Source organism: Malurus melanocephalus, unplaced genomic scaffold (assembly GCF_030028575.1).
Source record: "Malurus melanocephalus ecotype Western Australia unplaced genomic scaffold, MMel_1.1 scaffold_41, whole genome shotgun sequence".
NCBI classification, from domain to species: Eukaryota; Metazoa; Chordata; class Aves; order Passeriformes; family Maluridae; genus Malurus; species Malurus melanocephalus.
The window spans coordinates 3146390-3162881 of NW_026623273.1; the positions used below are offsets into that span (position 1 = coordinate 3146390).

The 16492-nt window shown below is 39.2% G+C and overlaps 1 protein-coding gene across 7 annotated transcripts in view; it reads left to right on the top strand.

The window, feature by feature from the left end:
- GHR (growth hormone receptor) overlaps positions 1 to 16492 on the top strand; it is a 148843-nt gene that overhangs the window by 74488 nt on the left and 57863 nt on the right. For all 7 annotated transcript variants that reach the window (XM_057364728.1, XM_057364724.1, XM_057364727.1 and 4 more), the window contains one exon: positions 12295 to 12374. In XM_057364728.1, the coding sequence (XP_057220711.1) occupies positions 12305 to 12374 (70 nt within the window). In that variant the 5' untranslated portion in view covers positions 12295 to 12304. The remainder of the gene's footprint in view (positions 1 to 12294; positions 12375 to 16492) is intronic.

Below are 16492 nucleotides of genomic sequence, written 5' to 3' on the forward strand. Positions count from 1 at the left end.
GTTTGATTGTACATATTGGTTCTAATTCATATCCAGAATATATTACTGAAAGCCTAATCAGAATACAGTGGGGTAAATTTGAATCAGACATCACAGGAATATGCCGTTGTTTAAGGGGTTCAGACCTGTTGTTACTCACAGCGTGAAGCTGAAAAGCTGTTATCTGGTGTTAAATTGCTGCATGAGACTTTACAGCTGCTATCTGTGTACTGTAGCAGTTTTATGAGACTTGAACTGGCTATTCCTGTCTTAAGTGTACACAGCTGTACTGTCATTAAATAGAAGACAAATTCTGGATACTTCTTTTTTTGGTTAAATGACAGTAGGTAAAATTTGCTATCCTGTCTGTTTTCTTAATGTTTCTAAAACCAAGTGGTAGAACTCTAAATYCATTCATTGCACAATGGATCTTTGCTTGGGAGATTTTTCTATACCAATTTCACCAAGAAGTTAGAAGGTCAGAATAGAGCAAAGTTACTTGTAAAAATGCTTGTAAAGTATGCATCAGTTAGTTATTAGCGACGTCTGTAACCAAAGCCTCCTTTGTTGTGGTTACCACATGCCTTTTCATACAAGAGTTAAGCACACGTGAAAAACAGTTTATGAATTATTTCTCTTATTTTATAGCTGAAACATGGCAAAATAGCAATATAGAAAACTGCTTCTGTGCTCTGTTTTCCTGGCTTTCCRTGCCCAGTGAGACATTTGATCCATAACTAAACCGCCCATTCCCGATTCCTCTGCCAGCAGCTGTGCAAGAAGCATGCCTAGCACTGGGAGAACGCAGCTTGGACACAGGRTCTGGCCTCRTGTCTGAGCTCCACCACAGACTCACTCAGGGGGTTCTGTCACTCTCTGTAACCTTGCTGTGTTTCAGTTTCCTGTATGTAAACAAAGGCTAATAATTAGGAATTTTCAGAAGGGAGCAAGGGATCCCAGTCCTTAGGAAATGCTGTTATTTGCACAGTGCCTGTTGAATTTGATGTGATGTTGACTCAGTGTCACCAGGGGAGAATTTAAACCTTTTGCATTCAAGTGYGACTGGTTTTTATTTTTTTTAAGTGTATGAAGCTAGTCACCTGCTATCAAGTGTGATTGCTGAAGAAATTGTATGCAATAAGTAATCTAAAAATCYGGCCTGATTTATGCATTAGGGCAATTCAAAACTCCAACTGCTGTGATGTTCCACAGTTTTAATAAGGTTGGGAAAAACATAMCCTATGAGGAAGTGGTTAATTTAATATTGCTGTACAATTTGTATTGAACCTAAGAGCAATCACTCTCATCAACACTTATGTGAACTTGGCTGGTCTCACATGATTGGTGTGATTGGTAAGTGTCATACATATTTTAGGAGTAGATGGTATCATTGGTAATGACTTCTTAAAAAAGAGGATAAAATATTTTTTTCTGTATGTTGCAGTTTTTCTTAAAATGGAACCATTTGATCTCTCCTGAAATAAAGCTTCCTGTGATATTAAATGTATTCAGTATAAGAACTACTGAAAGGAACAGTTGCACTCTTTCCCTCCCAGGCTAACACTTTCTACATGGCCATGTGGCTGAGGCTGCTGTTCAAATCCCAGGGCTGTGTGAAGTGAGTGCTCACTGGTGCCCTGATTAAAGGGAGAGAGCCAKTTCCTGAGACTTTTGCTGACAGGCATCTGTGCAAACAGCATTGCTACCTACTTCAGTATAAAAACGGGTACTGAGGCAAGGCTGCTGGTCAGACTTCACAGGATTTGGGTGCTGTGCTAGGCCAGAGGAGCCCCCAGCAGGGCCTTTCTAAACTCCCTCCAGTGCCCTGCCCTTTAGTCTGCTCGTTTTTTTGAAATGCAGGTCTGAGATCTAGCTTGGTTTGGCATTTATTTTTGTGAATAGACCGCACAAAGTGAGTTTGTGTTTGAGAAGTACTTAGAGTGGTTGTGGGTGAAGGCCCAGGCTCAGCTGCTTCTCACGGCAGATACCTTATGAGTTTTATCTGTAAATATATATTTCCTCTTGTTCCTGTGTAAAATAACAATAACAACAATGGAAAAATGTGCATACTCTACTCTCTTTTTATGAACAGTTGAATGTGCTCCAAAGTTTCACTTTTTAAATAAATTGGTATTGTGGTGGAGTTCCTGCAGAGAAGGAAGTCATAAAATCAGTGGACGTGGACACACTCTGCATTGGCCAGCCAGCTTTGCACTGGGCAGYTCTGTTGTTCATAGCACCTGTCTGTTGAAGAGTATCCCATTCTGAGCTGGTCAGTCCAAAGCTCATGTGTTTTATGTGTGATGTCTAAAATCATCGGTTGCAGTGCTGAACTATGAATGCTTCTGTCTCTGACATTTGAGAAGTCGTATATGTGGTATGATAAGCTTAACTCTTCTACACTGGTGTTACCACAGCTGAAGAGCACGGTTCATTCCTACTGTTTGTAAAAGAGCTATATACTTACTAAGAAGGTTTTTCTAGTTGCATGAATGTTTCAGATGAGCTTCTCTTAATTGCAGTTCTTTCTGTCTTAATGCAAACTGTCAATTTGTTGGTTTCAGTTTGGTTTTGGCTTTGGGTTTTTTTTATCCACGATGGCAATATTTTGTGTTGTTGAGATGGCAGGCAGTGTATCCACAAGACTGTAATATTCTGTGGTAGGTAAGACATTGGAGGGGATTGCAGTTCATGCTTAACTCTGCTGCTAGGCTGTGGTGTAAGTGTGGGCATGCTGTTCCTCTTTGCAGAGTGTCCATTTCCTTTAAATGGATAATGGCACTGACTCCCACTGCAGACTGCTCCAGGATCTGCTGACGGAAAACATTGCCTGACATTATTAAAATACCTCTTTACAAAAAGAGCTGTCAAATTGCCTTTCAAATTAATATGGTTGTTTCCGTGGCTTATTTTACAGACACTTCTTCATTGAAGTGTTTTCTTAGAGGAAGTGGTGGGCATTGAGACARAGCTCTGTCAATTTCCAGTGTCCATTTCTAACTACAACCTGGCATTCTTCTTTAAGTCCACTGCAGACAAAGCTGTCATTGTAGGACTATGATATCTGCAGGTGCCCACTCAGATTTACTAGGAGGTAAACTCTACTAGTGTTCAGTAGGTCATTTAGTATAGAGATTACCAGGCATGTCTGTTTGGATTTTTCCCCTTAAAAGTCAGGCTGTCGTGACCACTCACTGGACAATCCAAACTTTTCTTCACTTCTTTGGTAACCCATCTCGTTTCAAAGTTTTTCTGGATCCCATGTCACATACCTCTCCAGTGGAGGAAAAGTCTTTACTTGAGGCTTCCCATACCCCTTGCTCATCTGCCTCACAGGATAGAATCTCCTTCTCTCATACATAAATATTCAGGATATAAATATATATATATAAATACAGAGGATATAAATAATGAGCTGAATACTTGTAAAGTTGTGCCTTCAGGTTTCATCAAAGCCCCAGTGTGCCTTCATGCATGTGTGTAAGCATGTGGATACAAAATAAACCCTGCTTCTGCTGCTTCCTCGGGAAGAATTCTTTCAGGACCTGTGATAGTTGAAATGGCTAAAATAAGGCCATGATATGTTATAAAATGTGAATTGGAAGAAGTAATTGAAGCCCATGTAAAATAAAGCGGTGTACTTAGTTTATTCATTACATAGGCTTTCAGTAAATTCTGCCACCAAAAGAAGCTAATTAGTCTCCCTGTATTTGAAAATACTATGCACTGTGGCCCTGGAAGAATCTTCAATTAAAAATTAACAGCATTACTCCTGCGGCTTTTGGCTTAAAAGGTGTCATCAACAGATGTAGCATAAAAATATGTATCAGAAATTATTGTTTCAGTGTAAAGGTTTTAGAGATCCCATTTGCATGGTATCTAAAAATGCTCATATGGTTTTAAGCCACTTTGGTAAAAGTGGGCATAGTCTTTTTCTGTATGTGAGATGCTTCATCAAAACATATTTTAAAGTTGGGTATTTTATATTGCAGATCTTAATAGTGCAAGTGGAGGCAGCAGTTAAAAGACTTTTAAAGACTTTTATGAAAGGTTTGAACAGAGATCAGCTTTTCTTCACAAGTTATTTCTTACCTCATGAAAACTTGTTTTGGCAGCACTGCATTTAAAAATACTGAATAATCATCTCTACTAGCTGGTTTCATTCAGTATTTTTCAACTTTGTGCTGATTTTCACAATTAAGGATCTAGCTCAAAATCTCTCTGTATGTCTACATGAAGTAGTTTAAGCAGTTGTTGAATGCACTAAGCCAGTTTTTTGGGTGCCCACCATTTATATATTCAGATTTGTGTGGACTTGAGGCACCAAATCASCATCAAATAGGGCCAGAGGGTAATGCTGGTATGATCTTACAGAGGATACATGGAAAGCCAATCATACTGCTTCTTATTAACACAGAACTTCTCAAAAAGATAATTTTCCTTACAGTTATCATGAAAAACAGTTGCATTGAATGGGTGTGCTCATATGTTAACTCTGTATCCGTTTAACTGAAATTCAAACTTGGCTTCAGTCTGCACATTACAGATTCAAATTGAATGAATATATATCATATCTTTAACTTCAATGAACTGCAGGATATACAAAACTGTGCTAAATTAAAATGCACTGATTACTGTTAAGCCTTCTGTCAAGCTGATTATTTTTTCTTGTAGACCAGCTGGTAGTAAATACGTGATTACTTGGAGTCCTGAGTGGCCATCCAGAAAGGCACTCAGAAATGCTTTGTCTGTCATTTACTAGCTTTCACTTACTGCGCTATTTAAGGTAATGACTTTCTAAATGCCATACAGGCTCTGTTATGTAGTCTTTAATCTGATTAGGGGCACACGAACAATTTAGCATGCGATTAAACCATATAATTAATTTGTCCCATGGTAATGAACTGCTAAGTAATTCCATTAGTCTAGGATAAATACCAGGTCTTGAACTTAAATTTTACAACTTCTTGAAGATGTCTTTTTCCTAGAAGAAATGTTTTTAATATAAATATAATTTAAAAGCCCGCTTCCTCTGATTTCCTGAAATTGCTCTTGGAATAAAAATGACTGGCTATTAACAAACTTTTTCAAAATTATGAAACTGCTGGTGTTCTCAGGTGAAACAGAATTGGCTTATATCTGAATGTTTTTGAACAAAAAGTGCTCCATTTCTTCCAATGACCTTGAACCCAAACCTGCCTTACGGACTTCAAAGAGCAGTTTAAGGAAATCAGAGGGAGCACGCTTTTCATGTTACAGAAAAGTTCCAAGAGATCAGATGTGGATTTATTTCTGATGTGTGCTGAAACCTAACAGACTATATTTGCCCAAGAATCASGTAATATATTTTTTTATTTGCATGATACAGAGGTACTGGCACACAGGACAAGGCTTGCAGAGRATATGCCAACTGTACACTGCTGTGTAATGACAATCCAGCAGCACATATAAGATGGTTGTTTATTATCATGCCTGAAATTAATCCTGTTTGTTTTCCCTCATGTACCAGCCTAAACTCCCAGTGATGTCACCCTGGTTGCTTTGCACCATGGTTCTTGTGCTTCATAATTTTTTCCTAATTTCTATGACATGCTAAGCTCTCTGGCAGTGCTAGGAGAATTATTTAACCATGTTCTCATGTTAAATATATAGTCTTRCCTGCTTGAAATCAAATGATTTTTACTGCTTTGCTGGATTGGGTCCACACTGCTGTAGTCCTGATGGGATTTGAACTTCAATGCTGGCAAGACACTGAAGCGTTTTTGGTTTGTGGTTTGGAGTTTTTTTCGCACTTGCACAATTTTTATTTTTTTTTACAGCCCTGGAAGTATAATTTAATCTCTTTACGTAAAGTGTGAACAATTATCTCAGTGAAATGTTTTTGAGTAAAACCACATTTTTTAGTACTGATTKCTAGGGCGTTGGTTCTAGAAAAAGACTTAGATATTTCTCTTTGCTTTCTTGACATAATATTGGACATTAAATGGATGATCATATTTCTTCAAACAAACTGGAATATACATTTGCTTACATGGAGAAATTATCTCACTTTCCTTTGCAATTTATTGTAYAAACAATAAAATAAAGAGCAGAATTTTGTCTCCTGGATGACTTCTATCTAAATACTAAAAATAACTAAGAGGAAAAAAAAAAAAGGAAGAGAAGCCTGGGAAGAATTAATGCTATAGTTGAGAWAGTGTTTCTAGCCTGAAAAATTACCATTCTCATAAACAGGCCTGAACCTTCCTTAATGATGCAATTATATGTAAAGCTGAGTATTTACTCAGCAATTCACATCTGCATGTTATGCAGCGAAATGGTTGCAATTTCTTTCATCTGAGATCCATCTATTTTGCAGCTTTGATCTGYTTTCAGGGCTGAAAGGCAAACAGCAATTAAGTCTTTTCCAAGTTCAAGTTTTTCTATCTGCATAGTAAAAAGAAACTTAAGTCTATGACTGCAGGCTTCATTTAGGAATTGTCTTCTGATGGAGGGATCTWCCAGTCTTAGAGTTGAGATCCTCCCTCTGTGTACCTAGTCCATTAGGTTGCTGCTGTCAAAGTATAACTCATTTTATTGTAAAGGAAGAACTGATACATAATGTGCCACAGCCGTCATTAGACTTCTTAGTCAAGCTTTTGGAGAATGGCTTTGAACAGTTTTCAGTAGGAGCCCAAAACCATGTCCAAAGTATGGATTGACTGAAGGGCTCCTTAACCACATCCAAGAACTGATAATCATTTGGTTTGTTAGAAATTTAGATCAGAGTAATTAGCAGATGCATCAATTCACAGGAAAAAGAAAAGTACTAAGCTAAAAGTATTAAAGGTGTCTATTACAATACAGAGAGAAAGAAACTGGGTGTTGAAATTAAAATTTCATATACTCTCTGTTCCAAAATTAAGAGTTTCTTTAGGAAAAGCTTTTTTTTTGAAACCCAAAGTAAGTAAGTAATTCAATAGATTCCATTTGCTGTTTTAATAAGTTAACACTTAAAATTACTATGGATTATTTAGCTTATATAAAAACCTMATTGATAAGATAAAGTTGCCTGTCTTCCATAATTTTGAATAAAAACATGCGTGATGAATGCAGCTTTATGTGGTGTTTCTTTTGTTWTTAAGGKTTTGACTTTTTTTCTTTAATTTAAATACACCCTTTGTGAGGTTTTGGTTTGGGTGCTTTTTTAATGTTGAGTATGTAACTTATGCTTCTGTGGTATAATTCCTTGTTCTTTTTATATCTAGGATAATGGCACACAATAGGTGAATGATGTGTTACTCATATCAGCTGAGACAATTTGTTATTTCTGTTCCTTACTGTGGCTGAGTATATAGCCCTCACAAGGGCTCTATAAAACCGGGCACCCRTCCAAGGGCTGATGATGACTTAATCAAGCTGTAATATCAGCAAGCAAGCAAGGGAAGAAGGCTTTAAGTCCATTGCACTTTTAGATTGTGTTGATTGGAAGGGCTAAAACTAATTTCAGTTTCAGCATGACTCCATCCTTTTGGCATTCAGGGGAATGAGGGTATGCGGGCAAAGTGATTTCAGCTATGCATGAGCAGCCAAAGTGGTGTGAGTATTTGTAGGCAAGCACAGAAAGATTACCTCTTGTCACTGGTCCTGCCCTGAAATAACTTGTAAGAAATGTCCACACTGTAAAAAATAAGGCCCTTTCACCCAGAAAAGTTCTGCACAAGTACATGCTTACATATTTGATAGTTGCAATAAAGAGTGTTCAAGACAGACCTGGAGAGCCTGCAGTTACATTCCCTTCTCAGCACTTGTTCTTATTTGGATCTCCTGGTGCATGCTCACCTGCATGGCATACTCTTTTGCTCTTTCCTCTTTGTGATCTGGTGGAATGATGAAACAGCAGTGTATGGAAAATAKCTTCAGAGTAATCTTTCACTTAGTAATTTGGTGGTTTGATTTGCAGCAGAGAGGCTACCTTTGGTTCTGTACCAGCTGCAAGGATGCTTCTGTGGCAATCAGTGCTAACCTGGAGGAGGTTACTGGGGAAAAACTCTTACATTTGCAGTACACTGAGTTTATGGTAATGGCAAAAGCAGAAGTGCATGGGTGCATAGAAAAGCATAGATGCAGTTYAATGTCCTTGTCTTTCTCCTTCCTTCTGATCCTTTCAGGTTCAGAAGCTATCTGAAGGTCACGATCTCACTTCAAACAAGTTTTGCTTATAAGCAAGACTCCTGGTTTACTTTGAGTGTTAACATTTTTACCTGACAAGAGGAGATGCAAACCACTCGGTGTGTTGTGACTAAACTTTTCTCAGTGAGAGAAGCCCAGTTTCGCTTGTTTATGCTGACTCTGTTCATGTCCCACTGGAGAAATGTCGTGTTTAAATTCACTTGTGATTGACCTTACTCCAACATTGCTATAGAAAAGGGCCAAGATATTTTTTTTTATCCTTTTTATAACTCCTGGCTCTCTTTCTGTACTGAAGTAATTAGCCTGAGCTGACCTCTAGCCAAATGTTTCTGTGGTCAAGTTTCAGTTGGCTTGAGGACAGTCAGCTGCTGTAATATTTTTTTTTTCCTGATTTTAACTCTGTTCATTCTTACAAGCTACTGGAGTTGGGTAAGACACAGACTATTCTGAAGAATAATATTCTGTGTTACAGAAACTTGATTTTTTTTTTCCTGTTGAATAAGAGGGACTTTATTAGTGCCATTTGTCTTGCCTAGGCACATAGGGTAGGTKTTGGGAGGTAGATACTACTGGATTGTAAAAGGTGAATTTTGTCCTAATGCCTACAGAGGAGCTGTCTCTTGTTTAACTCTGAAGCCTCTGGACAGTACTGTTCTTGCTCACAGCAAGCTTGCAAGAGTGTTTTAGAGAAAGGGCAGCAGGTCATTACGGAATAGATTTTTGAGAGCTTCCTGCAAGGCAGTAGCTGTCTCATGGTGATGCAGGTGGCACTTTGGAGGACCCTTCTCTCAGAATTTCTTTTCTGTACCACCAACAGTGGTATCATGATGGGGCAGCTCCAGCAGGTTTTCTCCCATGAGACTGGAGCTGTGGCAGTGTAGCTCTCGCTTCCTCTCAAGTACTACTAGAAGTTGTCGTAACTGCAGCCGAGCAGAGGTTTGGGTGTTTGTGCTGGACGTAGAAGTCGTGTGGTCCCCGGTGCTTCACACTCCATGCAGAGCTCCATTTGCCTRTTTGAAGCCTTGAATACAAGCCCTATCCCAAGGGCTCTGGGTTGGAGCTCCAAAGCGATAGCACAACTTGTCCTTTACAGAGGCTGTTGCACAAAGGGCGGAGYATGATGCATCCTTGTTTTTAGATGAGAGCAGTTACTGTTTTTGAGCTCAGCCCTGTCCATATTGGGTATGCTCAGATTATACCACTTGGATATTTTTCACAGACACAACTTGTCTGGACGGATAACTCAGCGGGATGTCCCATGTGGTTTTAGGCAGAGCAGAGACAGTGCTGTTTTGTCTTGCTGAGATTCTGGCATTTGTGAGAGTCCACTGAAGAAGCAGCATTTGTTTCTATACTGTGTTTTACTAGCAAAAGGACAAGGCATAAAGCAGAAGTTTTGATCGTCTTTGAGGTTTAGGAACGCAAGCTAATCCTGTGCTCGGTTTCAGAGAGGTAGTTGTTTTAGTCAAGGTTTGTAGCTGAGCAGGAAACTTCCCAGTAATTGCAGAATTGCTTTTAAACAAGTAATAGCTGCTGCTGGAGGGTGGTTGTGTACTCCCCTCCGTTCTGTCCTGTGCTTCCCGGCTCTGCTCCTGAGCTTTGTCTTTGTAGAGTCCTGATAAAACCGGTCCTCAAACAGGTTCGTTACAATAAATGTTTATGGATTCATTTTAACTGGAGCAATTTCCTGATGGAGTTCACTGGGATGCAGGCATGTAAACAAGTCTGCCAGTGCACGAGGAACAGCAGTACTGGAAAGGGATTGTTTTCATCTGCTGTAACAAGACCTTACTGAAGTGCAGTGTGTTTGTTGACCTCTGTGATGTGTTTCCAGGCTCCTGGGTTGGTGCTTCAGCTGTCAAACCACTCCTCCTGGAAGGAAGCTKAGGTTGCCCCCAGTCAGGAATGCAGGGATGGAAGGGGTAGCCGTTCTGTGGCATCTGCTCATGGGCACCAAGACTGGTCCCACCAGAGTTGTTTGGTGCAGTTATGAAAAATGAAACAGTGTGCTCTGGATGATGGATTCTGATGACATTTGTTCTCATGGGAGAACTCCTGTTGAGGGTCAGGTCCTCACTTGTGGCTGTTACTAGGCAGAAAGAAGTAGAAAGGCTTGGAAAAGAAGTGTGAGAAGAAGACCAGAGATGGTGGACGTGGGAGAGCAGGACAATGTGAATAGGAAGGCAGCATGGGATGCCTGGGTATTGTGACAGGGAGAGAGCATGAGACTTGTAAATAAAGTGCCATTGTGCTTAGGCTTGTGAAAGAGAAAATAAAACTTCAGGGAAAAAAGTGGAAGAGCTAAGGAGGAGAGGAGACTGATGGGGTAGAAACTGTGTAAGAGGAGAGGAATTTACAAAAACAGGCACATTTTTATGGAAGATAAGAGTCCTTTAAACAAGAGCACAGATGAAGGAGAGAGACCAGTTTGGCTATCTGAAAATGTAGCTGATCTTGGATGAGCCTGATGCTGTGGCAGTGTAGCTCCTCTTCTGAGAGTTGGGAGGACTGCTGGCCTGTGAGTTGCTTTATTAGTTTTGTCCCAGGTCTGTGCATTCCAGCAGTTGCAGCTGTCGCTTCTCCTGTTCCTGGTCCCCAAGCTGTCTCACTCCCACACTGCCCCAAATCCTCCCTAATGCAATTATGTACCYATTCCTTCCTTCCAGTCCACTGAGAACAGAGGAGTCACCTTTGCAGTGACCTATGTCTGCTTAGCCTGAGAAAACCCCTGCTGGTGCCTGGCCAGTCCGCAGAGCTCCCGCAGCTCTTCTCTTTGTGTAGCAGCCCCATGCCCACTCTCGCTGGTCCAAGCTCCTCTGGATGATGCTGCTGGGTGTCCTTGTCCTGATGTGTGTGTGGTGGGGAGCATTTCCTGGCTTGCCTTTGCAGGTCTAGCTTTGATTCTGCTAGTCTGAAGCAGTTTGAGTAAATGCCTCCTATACTGAGCCTGAAACAGTTGCATTAATTAAGATGTGAGAAAATACCTTCTGATTTTTAGGTTTTGTACTGARCAGCATGGATTCATTCTGTTATCTTAGTGTAAAAAAATTGAGAGAATTACCTTTAAAAATTTGTCATTACTATTGCTTTACATACTGTGCATCATTGTAAGTTAMAGTTTTTAACCTAATTCAGACTTTGATAACTGCAAGAGGAAATTGACTCGTTTTTGGCACCCAGATTTGATAGCATGACTTGTTACTTGATAACACCCACTTAGAGATTGTCACTCATTAGAGGGCTTGGTTGTTTGGACACTTGTGATTTAATCTTCAGATAAAGAAAGAAAATCTCCAGTGTATAATCAAGGTCTGTCATACCAATTTACAGTCAAATGTGAAAGTGGATCTATTACTCTCTCTCACTGCCTTCTTTGAGCAGAATGTCCCTGTATCGTGGTAGTTTTGTACCACAGAACAAAAACCTGCTGCCTGACTTTCAGCATCTGTACTCATTTTAGCATGTTTTTTGTAGCTTTAGTTTTGAAGGTTTCTGTTAATCTCCATGGCTGTAAAGGTCAGAACATAATCCATGGCGTGTGTGCTTTCCCCGTCCTTCCTATGGACACCTCATGAGGTTTTGGGAGCAAGGTACCATTTTGTGCAGAAGTCTGCACAGTCTGCAAGTCCAGCACAATGCAGCTGCTGGCCTTCACTGCTGGTACCAGATTCTGGTGGAAATGGCAGGAGCAAAGCACTGCCTCAAAACATAATTGTGTGATAGGTTGTAGGATGTGTGTGTGTGTGTGTGTGTGGCACAAGTGAATTACGAAAAGCGGGGAGTGTGCTTTTTTGGGAGAAATTGTAAAAGCATGTTGGTTTATGCTAGGATTGCAAGGGTTTGCATTCTTGGAGATTGTAAAGTCATTTGTGGATGCAGTCTAGCAACTGACAGTACTTGATTTTTCCTCCCTTTGTATTAAACGAACTTGAGATACATTAGGTAGTTTTTCTGTAGATCAAGTATTTACATTCTGTTCTAGACTKCAAGATCGTGTAATATTTTATGAGGCAATAAACTAAATATACTTCTGGTTTAAATCCAATCAGAAATTCAGTAAAATTWGATAGTAGTTTAAATGTTGTATTGTATTAGTAATACTTGCTTATGAAGAAACTCTTCTACTGTCTTTTGTTATTACAGAGTCAGAAGTATGGATCTTCGGCATCTGCTGTTTACTTTGGCACTGATCTGTGCAAATGACTCACATTCTGCAAKCGATGGTAAGTTTTATGATACCTTTCCACAGCTTTGTGTGTGTAGATAAATATATGTATAGCTTTATATAAGCAGTATTTTTATATTGAATTTTTCATGACTGTGCAACTTTCTTGATTGCAGTAACCCAGGTACGTAATGTGAAAAATGCATCAGTTAATCTTTTTGTAAATATAGTGGACAAGGTTGGGACATGTTGAAGAATGAAGGTGAATTTCATGGACAGTTTTTGATGTGTAAGCAAGATGGATCAATGGTGTTACATATCTGGCTTTTCTTTGCATGGGCATTGAAGTTATGAAAKAATTGTATGGGTTTTTTTGGTTTTTTTAATGTGAACTAGTTTTTTTCCTAAACATGTAATTTAGTATATTCATATGTTAAGTATAGGACTATTTGGTCATACAGAGAAATCATTTAAAGACTGCATGCTTCGAATCTCAGGCCAATATGAGCAAGTCTCATAAGAAATATACTTAGTAATTCTTGAGTAGAGATTATGGGATTTCAAAAGGACGTGTACTCTCATCAGCCTTCTGGGACTGGTCTTTAAMTCAGTTAACAAAACCCATGAACTCCAGTGGGACTTGCATGTTGTGTCAGATTGATCTGCTTAGGCTTGCTATGATCTAATTATGTAAAGAAGTGCAGCTCAACCCGGTYGGCTCTGTGCTGTTCTGGTTTTCAGAAAAGACAGCAGTAACAGTTTTCCATAATCATTAATTTAATGCAAACGTGTCACTGCTTGTCCCTAAGCTACAAAGCAGCTGCAGCTGGGTGGCTCTGTAAACAGGTGGCCTTCCTGACTTCCTATTGAAAATCTGTGTTAGCAGAGCAAGTCAGAGAGGGAAGTTTGACAAGCAATTTTTTTTAAAAGTGGATGAAAACAGCTTCCAAAGCAAACTAAATAAAGTGATACAATTTTCAATGAAAATTTCTGACACCTCTCTTTGTTCTAGCTCCATACCTTACTGTTACTGAGAGCAAATTAGACATCTACAGAGTTACAAGCCATGTTTCACTAGCTYTTCTAATGCTAGTTTTAGAATATGGTACTAAGCCAAAAGGCTGTGGCATAGTTGCCTGTAGTCACAACTATCCTACATTTTAGAGGAATAACCGTAGTTCTTTGTACTAACACAGTTCTGTATTTTCTTGGAGTTGCATACTTTGAATTTCTAGATATCTTGTATTTGCAGCAACACTGGGCAGCAATACAGGGTGTTACTTTGATGTTAGTGGAGACATCAAGCTGAAATAAACAATTAAAATTCAGGTGTAAAGTTCATTCTGTTTATTAAGAAACAGATTTGGATAGAGAAAATACAGGTTTCTGTTTATTTGCTTCTACATGTGTGGCTCAAATGCTTGTCCTCTGCACTATCAGGAAGAAAATCAATAAGACTTCTATTTAAGGCTTTTTCTTTAATGTTTACTGAATATATAAATGTACCAGCTTCTATTCATTGCCACTACAGAATGGTCAGTAGAACAGAAATTAATGTGTCCTGACTTGGTCCTTTTCCTTGCTGTGTCTGCATTTTACAGTAGACTCATTCAACAGGCAGAAATAATCCCCAGTGCAATCTACTGGACCAATTGATTTCTCTCTTGAGTTTCAAGAGCACATGAGGATTATATGATTCTTGGCTGATCAGCTGTGGTCCAGATGTCCTAACTGCAGTAAAAATCTGTATTATAAGTAAATCTTAACCACAGCATCATCTTTGAGTGACTTTTTCTGTACTGATGAAATAGTAACTTCTACGAGATTACTTTCAGAAACTAAAAATTAAAAGTACTTTGTTTCTGTGCTTAAATATGAGACACAGTACTACATATTTATGTCCTGATTTGTTGTGCTATTAATGATTCTGTATGTGAAGGGAGTCACTTTGTTGGTGACTGAATTGCTTCCAATGATTTAACACGTTCATTCTGAATTGGGCATATGCCTGCTTGAAATGTCAGAGAAGGAAGTATAAATTGAACAGGGGTATTTGAGATAACAGCATGAAAGAACATCTACTTGCTGTTCTTTTATGATTTAGGACAGAGTATTAGACAAGATCTGTTTATTACATGTTTTGTTCTTTTTTTCTCCCATTGCTCATACCTGCAAAAGTTCTCACGAGCATCCAGCCCCACTCAGATGGTGAATCCTGACAATCTTAGCATGCTCTGCCCCGCACAGTTATGCTGAGACCTTCCAATAAACTTAATTAAATACTCTCTGTACTTGTACCATATCTCRTATGTTGTCTGGGGACTTGATCTATGGTTTCATGGTTTCCTAAAAAATTCACTTCAGTAGTTCTCTTTCTTCTGGCAGCAGAAGAAATAAAAATTGCATGTGCTTGTTAATCTTGCACCAGAGCCCTGTGCTGACCAGTGTAATATAGACTTGTAAAAGGGATGCTTTTGCGTCTTGAAAGTAAACAAAGCTTAGGTTCAGCCATACTAGAGCCTGTGCTTGGAGCTGACTTTGTGCCATCTCCCTTGACAGAGTGAGATCCCATACATATTCATTCTGGTGGGATCAAGGGTGTGARGCCAGCAGTTGGCCAGGCAACTGCACACCATTTGAGACCAGATATTGGACATTTAGTCACCTATTTGCTGTCTCCAGGCTGGTATCCAATTCTGATGGAAGCTTTCTATTGATTTAGCTTGTTTATCATGCTCTTTTCTTGCAAAGAGTCTGGCTTGCCAGCTCCCTAAACTGAGACTGCAGCTAGCATGAAGGGACAGGGGTGCCCTCTGTCTCCGAGAGGGTGATGCTCAATGTGACAGGTGTGTCTGCTGCAGCAGCTCTTCGACTGTAATTCAGGGCTGAGCAGGTCTGGGACATGCAGCCTTGTACCAGGGTTGTTGACCCAYGTGCTGGCCATGCCTTTGAGCTGCCTGATGTACAATGACAAGGGTAGAAAGGTGTGCAATTACCATAGGTAAATAGCTTTTGTGCCTTCAGCACTGGAAAGCACAAGGCTCATTTTCAGAGCCGATGAAGACATTTTTGTTAATTCAGCAGAATTAGGCTTCTGGGAGTTTAGGTTGCTTTGAAGATGGGGAATTGYGTGTTTTTGACACTTAAGTTTAATTTAGTTAATTAGGTACGTATGCTAGAGTACTGCCTCATAAGCAGGTCTCCAACATCTGTGCAATATTAATTGTAGTTCAAGGGGAAAAGAAAAGCTTACATTTGTGTACAAATGCACAATTTGTGTTTAAGATTTTACATGAATGTAAACGTGGTGTTTCAGATATGTATCCAGAAATCACTAAGGTATTTTGGTTTAAGATGACATCAGAGCAGTTGAGGGGAATTGCTCCAGACACAGACTGAAATATGCTTAGGAAGCAAAATAAATGTTGTAATGCTGTTTGCTTGTTCCTTCTCTAAAACTGATGAGTGTAGGTCAAATAAGGACATAGAGGAATAAACTGGGAATTAGTCCCAGTTAATAAAACAATACATAAGCTCAAGCAGTTCCAAAATAAATTTCTTCCCAGAGAAGAAAAGTGAGAAATGTCTTCTACCATTTTTTTTATGCTAGATCAAAGTTCATTCAAAGACTATTACAGCTATGTTAATTCATCCCCAAAAAAGGTTTAGAGGGCCATTAATATTTATTGATAGCACAAGAAAAATGGTTTTGAGTGAACTGGTTTTGTATAATCCTAATTTTAAGAGTTACAAACCTGAAATTATTATTCATTTTATGTAATCAGATTTGAAGAATGTATTCATGTTCCATCACAGCTTTTTAAATTATTTTATCTATCTGCTATGCTCAAATATTCTGCTTGCAAAAAATGTTATGTAAGAAATATAACTAGTTACTTCCTTTCTGAAACATACCTAATCCATTTTTTATTTCCACCAAGATGTCCCTTTCTTTTACTGGCATCTGTTGTTGTACCTTGATGCTTTGTGTGCTTTACATATTCATGTTAAACCATCTAACTATATGTGTGCACTGGATGTGAGTGCTCCAGCTGCTGCTGCCCCCRTGAGGGGTCTTCTCGCTGGATTGACAGGAAAGCAATAGGGTTCTTGCTGTCTCTGTGGAGTTTAGTGGCAGATATGTTAAGATACAAAAGACTTCTGTGACATGTGAAG